This window comes from Sceloporus undulatus, chromosome 3, assembly GCF_019175285.1.
Source record: "Sceloporus undulatus isolate JIND9_A2432 ecotype Alabama chromosome 3, SceUnd_v1.1, whole genome shotgun sequence".
NCBI lineage: Eukaryota > Metazoa > Chordata > Lepidosauria > Squamata > Phrynosomatidae > Sceloporus > Sceloporus undulatus.
The window spans coordinates 84,997,305-85,003,304 of NC_056524.1; the positions used below are offsets into that span (position 1 = coordinate 84,997,305).

Genomic DNA, 6,000 nt, shown 5'->3' on the forward strand with positions numbered 1-6,000 from the left:
GACTGCTTGGGGATAATCCATCATGCCCTTTAGATTTATATTGGGGATAATCCACCATGCCCTTACTATTATGAAAGACACAAATTTCAAAGGCACCAAAGAATATCAGAACATACCATTTCCCTCTTGTCTTCTTGGAAGTGTAGATCAACAAACATTCTTCCAGTGACGTACGGGAGAGCACTTTCCACAAAGTTTACACATTTATCCCATTGAGGCAGTAAGGAGCTTGTCCCTTGGATCACCTGGTTTGATTAAACACTGATAAATTGTGTGTTTCCTTAGAAAAATCCTATCCCTGTGCAGTATTTCTTGCACAATCACCACCCCATAAAGACTTTCAAACTTTACTTTCCATTCTGACAGTTTTCAACTATTTGAAATAACTTTCCAGTTATCTGGCATAGATGTAAACTGGATGCCAGGAAATCTGACATTAAATTTGATACTGCTTTACAAAATTAAAAGCAGAAATAATGCAAGGGACAGCAAATCATATTAAGCCAACAGGATTGAGGGATGAGGGATAAGACTTTCCTTATCAAAACAGAACCCCTCCTAAAAATGCCGACTGCCTTTTGCTGGCAGTTCAACTGTCATAAGAAAAGGGTCAATCCTTTACTCATCCATCATTGCCATACTGAATCAATCAAGAGTCAGAAAAAGTTAGTTTTGGACAACAGCTTCCAGAACCCTCAAGCCAGAATGGCTAGCCTGGGGGTTTTGGGGAGCTCTAATCCAAGAAAGTAATGCTTCCAAGTTCTATTATCTTCTTCCCCCCAGCTGTTTTTAACTTTAAAAGCACAGATCACAGATGTATTGTATCATATGCATATTCCAGCCTAGGTAAACCTTTTGAAGTCAGAATGCATATTGACTAATCAAATGGGATAGGACAGAATAAAACAGCAGATTTTGGGAATATTGATACTATTTGTGTTGTGAGATGAAAATAAATAATTCAAGTTACTAAAAAAATTGTTCTCTCCATGTCTCTTGTACTAACCACTAAAGAATGAAAAAATCACACCTTCATGGAAAGGCCATGCTGAAAAAAGGGGAGACAGATTGGATGCACAAAAGGCTAATCTCTTAATTTCCTGCAGGCAGGGAAGTGACATTTATTATTCAGATCTGTGTCAGGATTTGAGTCCTGGTGACCTGAGAAAGATTAGGATGGTGATAGTCTTTGACCTCTCTTAAAAGGTTTTGATTCAGGCAGGCTAGCTAGAATTACAGTAATTCATGGAGCCTTGCTAACAATTGCTGTCAGCAGCTTTATATGCAGAATGTGACACCCTCATATCAAAATCTCAAACTTACCCTTGAAAACTCTAGCCATCTATATTGAAAACGCCGGCTGAGGTTAAATATTCTTGAATAAACCATTCTCCATACCAGATAGTTGGCAATAGTCCTGTCAAAGCAGACACATCTTAATGTCAGACAGTTAAACCTCATGTGTCCTAATGTACAGCTGACTGATAACTATGAATTAATACATAAATAGTTTTCTTTTCCAGATTAGTGTGCTGCTTGCTATAGCAGCAATTTTTCCTTGAATATTAATAAGCAATGACATAACCAACTAAAATGTACTACACGGGGGGGGGGGGCATGATTTGGGATGTGGCTGAATGAAAATAAGGCATTTGAGCCTGGAGACCAGAGTTCCAATCCCAGTTTAGCCATGTAAACTCAATGGTTGAAAGGCACACACTCTCTCAGTCTCAGAGGATGGCAATGGCAAACCCTCTGTGAAATACTTGCCAATAATGCCCCATGATACATTCACGTTTGGGTCACCCTAAGTCAGAAACGAATTGAAGGCACACAACAACAACAGCAACAACAACAAATGGAAAACTGAAATGAGTAGCATTTATAAAATACTACACTATTGCTTCCAACCAATACTTTTGTTTCTGTACATGAAGCTGCTGAGCAATAGACAGCAACATCCAATGCATATAAAAAATGAGTAAGGAACTGAGATTGCACCATTCAAATTAAGCTTGTCTCCAGGAAAATACCATCTATGAGATGTCGGATTGTTGCCTCTGACCCCACTGCTATATTGAAACACACATCCCACTTTGTGTCCACCCTTAATTACAAACACAAATACTGTACACAGGATGGAGGGTCTGCCAGCACCTGAGACTATGGTTGTTACCAAAATGGCTCTATTTGAAATCTAGTACAAACTGCAAAAAGAAGACATTAAGTTCAGAGAGTTTCCTAAGGAAGAACTGGTTGGTAATTGAAAGATCAATAAAACCACATGTTCTCGGGACAAAGTAAGTAGGTATATCTTTTAACAACGAAACTTAGAGGTTTCATATGAAATTGCTATACAGTAACTGCTGTTAAAATGTGCCTGAATGGAATGCTGACAGGAAATTTGGAACAAGCATATGAGAAACATACACAGAACACATCACTGATGTCTTAATTAATATTTGATCTGTAGGAAAATATTATAGGATAATTTGCATTCATTATTGAACAAATCAAGAGTAAAGATAAGACCATAGTTTGTTATATAATGCCTATTTCCCAAAAAATGATAAAACGCTTTACCAAGTTTTGTAGGTTAACTTGTTTTCTGTTTCATAATCAAGTGTGAACTGTGGTTACCTTTTGATAGTTACAGCCATAAATATATATTAAAAACATTTCACATATTGAAGTATAGACAAAACAAAATGAGATAGCATTACAGTTAAAATTATGATTACACATTAATATATGTGGTTGCTACAGGTCATCCACTTGGTTTTTTCCTGATCCACATCAGTTTTAGAACTTAGCGCAAAAAATAATTATGAAGCAAAAGTATGGAAAAGTTGGACAGTATTCTAGCTCCTTTTCTATTACATGCTTACTGGTATTTGACTATAATTGTGTAAACCAACATGGCACTTTGCAAAATGAGGGGGGGCACATCTGATAAAATGCAAACATTTAAAAATGTAAATATTTGAAAATTGTCAAACTGTGTCTAAAATTACACACAAAAACTGCAATGGGAGCAAGCACGCAAAATGTATACAAATTGAATGAGTACAAAAAGTGTGCTATTTTAAAAAAAACATATGTACAGATATGTTTTTGAAATGAACATGTAGCTGAATGTAATGGACATGGAGATGAAAAAAAATAGGATGTCTGTGGAAGTAGCCTTAACAGTTTTGTCCTGCTCATCACTATTTTTAGGTAATTGTTTCAAGGTTTTTATCTGGCATTATCTTGTCTTATTTTGTTTATTAACTCTCACAGTCATGCAGAAAACATGAAATCATTTACAGCCACAAAAATAAAGAAAATCAATGCATTTAATGCAAGAGAAATAATGTTTCTGATTTTCATTTTATTATGGAATAAAACTGTCATATCCAGTAGACTGATAGATATAGGTTATGCAAGAGCATTACTTAGTCAATGTGCAAGTGCACCATTCTCACTAGGAGAAGTGAGATATTTAGGATTCCTAATTACAGTGCAGTTCTGCAAACAGCTGAAAAAGTTAGCTATTGAATTGAGAAAGAGTGATATACACAAAAATTTGGTTCCCAAAACTTCTTCTGATAAATAGGTCCACCTGTACTCATCAGTTAACTCATTACATTTTACTGTAAATATAACAAGTTCCTGATTAGTTTTTAATAGATGCATAATATGCCTTAATAGAATGAAGCCCTCATGGTGCCATATGGGTGAAAAAGTAGGGGGGAGATATATCTTGGTACATTTGGAGAGTGACATTAACTTTGTGAATCCAATTAACATTCAGGTGTTTTTTTTTAAAACTGTAAATAGCTTTGCAGGGAAGCTGTGGGGCCTTTTCCATACTGTCATCTTTTTTATTTTTAAAACTGCCCAAAAGTGCTACAGGAAGTAGGTATGGAGACCTTTACAAATTCTTTAAGAAAGCAATGAGTATTTTTAGCAATTTTTTTCTTGCTGCAATGAAGTCTTTGAAAACTGCACAGTTTTTGAAGATTATTTACATTTCAAGTCTTGTTCTACACAAAATTCTCACTTTTTTTAATGGAAAATTACATTTTCTGTCCAAGAAACAATGCTTTCTACACAAAATATTATTTTCTGTACAGAAAAAGCTATTTTTCCATGAAGGAAAAACAACTATGTACAAATTTTGCATATAATGAGAATCCAACTACAACATTTTTTACACAGGAAATAGCATTTTCTGCACATGAAATAATATTATTTTCTGTACACAAAACACTGTTTTCTGTGCAAAACAAGGTGCAAATTTTGCACAGAGACAATCCAAAACTGCAAAGCTTCTCATAAATCCAGGATTCTTGTCAGGATTTGTCAATACCAAAGAAACACAGTTTTCATACACACACACACACACACACACACTCATAGAATCATAGAGTTGGAAGAGACCACAAGGGCCATCCAGTCCAACCCCCTGCCATGCAGGAAATCCATATCAAAGCATCCCCAACAGATGGCCATCCAGCCTCCGTTTGAAGACCTCCAAGGAGGGAGACTCCACTACACTCTGAGGGAGTGTGTTCCACTGTCCAACAGCCCTTACTGTCATGAAGTTCCTCCTAATGTTGAGGTGGAATCTCTTTTCCTGCAACTTGCATCCATTGTTCCGGGTCCTGTTCTCTGGAGCAGCAGAAAACAAGCTTGCTCCCTCCTCAATATGACATCCCTTCAAATATTTAAACAGGGCTATCATATCACCCCTTAACCTTCTCTTCTCCAGGCTACTCAGGACCCACGCCCAGCACCTTCTCAGGTTCTGGGAAGAATGGAAAAACAAAGACAAGGAATCAGAATGAAACTAGATTTGAACTCAGGACCGGCTGAGCTCTCCCTTCCCACCCCCTGAACCTCCATTGTGTAACCCCTGGTGTTGCTTGTTGTTGCTGTGTGCCTCCAATGGGACTCCTCCTTTTCTTGGCAAGAGTTGCCATGCTCTCCCTCTGAGGCTGAGAGAGTGTGATTTCTTGCCCAGGGTCATCCAATGGGTTGATTCCCACCACTAAACCCCAGACCCCAGGAGGACTAGTCATGGAACTCCAACCCAGACCCACACATGTAGCCCCAAGCTTGCAAGCCCCTTTTCCAATGCTCTCATAGCTAGGAACAAAAAAGAGTTCCAAAATAATTCCATTTCCGGATCTCTAGTTTTGTATTAAACCAGGGTATGCCTCACCTCTGTGAAAGTGGAGGTAGATGTCAAATTAGATACATGATTAATGATTTCTCAACTGAGGAAGCCAGTACATACAGAATAATACAAGGAAGAAAGGAAGGTGATACACTGTGAGATACCCCCTTGATTTTGCTTTAGCACTTCAGCTGAGTTGTAGCTATGGGGGGAGGGGAGACGATGACAAAATGCCTCCATGCTGCTGAGATTGTTCTCTGAATCTTTCTGAGACAGCATGTATAGTGTTCAGTGTGGAAAGAGTCAAGATTATGCCAAGCTACCTACAGCCAATCAGGAGTCAACTAGCGACAGCCAATAGAATTTTGACTTACAGAGAAAAATATAGTGGACTCTTCCTTTATGCGGGGGATCTGTTCTGGACACACACACACCATGCATAAGGGGAATTCCACGTATGCTTTAGCCCCATTGAAGATAATGGGGATCGTGCACGTAGTGGTGCACGGTGCATGCAGCACGGGCACACGCGCCATTACAGCTTCCGGGCATGCCAAGGCTTCTTCTGGATTTAAGTACAAAACACACTGCAGAAATAATCCAGTTTGAGACCAATGTAACTGCCCTGACTCAATGCTAAGGAACCCTGGAACTGTAGTTTTGTGAGACATTTAGCCTTTTCTGTCAGAAAGCTCTGATGCCACAATAAACTACAATTCCCAGGATTCCCTAACACTGAACCAGGGCAGTGACAGAGATCTCAAACTGGATTATTTCTGCAGTATAATAATAATAATAATAATAATAATAATAATAATAATAATAATAATAATAAT

General features: G+C 38.0%; 1 protein-coding gene across 1 annotated transcript in view; it reads right to left on the reverse strand.

Annotated features, from left to right (window-relative positions):
• The window catches only part of PHEX (phosphate regulating endopeptidase homolog X-linked), a 150,742-nt gene that overhangs the window by 79,548 nt on the left and 65,194 nt on the right, over positions 1-6,000 (reverse strand). Inside the window, 2 exon segments of the mRNA XM_042461085.1 lie at positions 117-245; positions 1,324-1,417. Of these exon segments, the coding sequence (XP_042317019.1) occupies positions 117-245; positions 1,324-1,417 (223 nt within the window).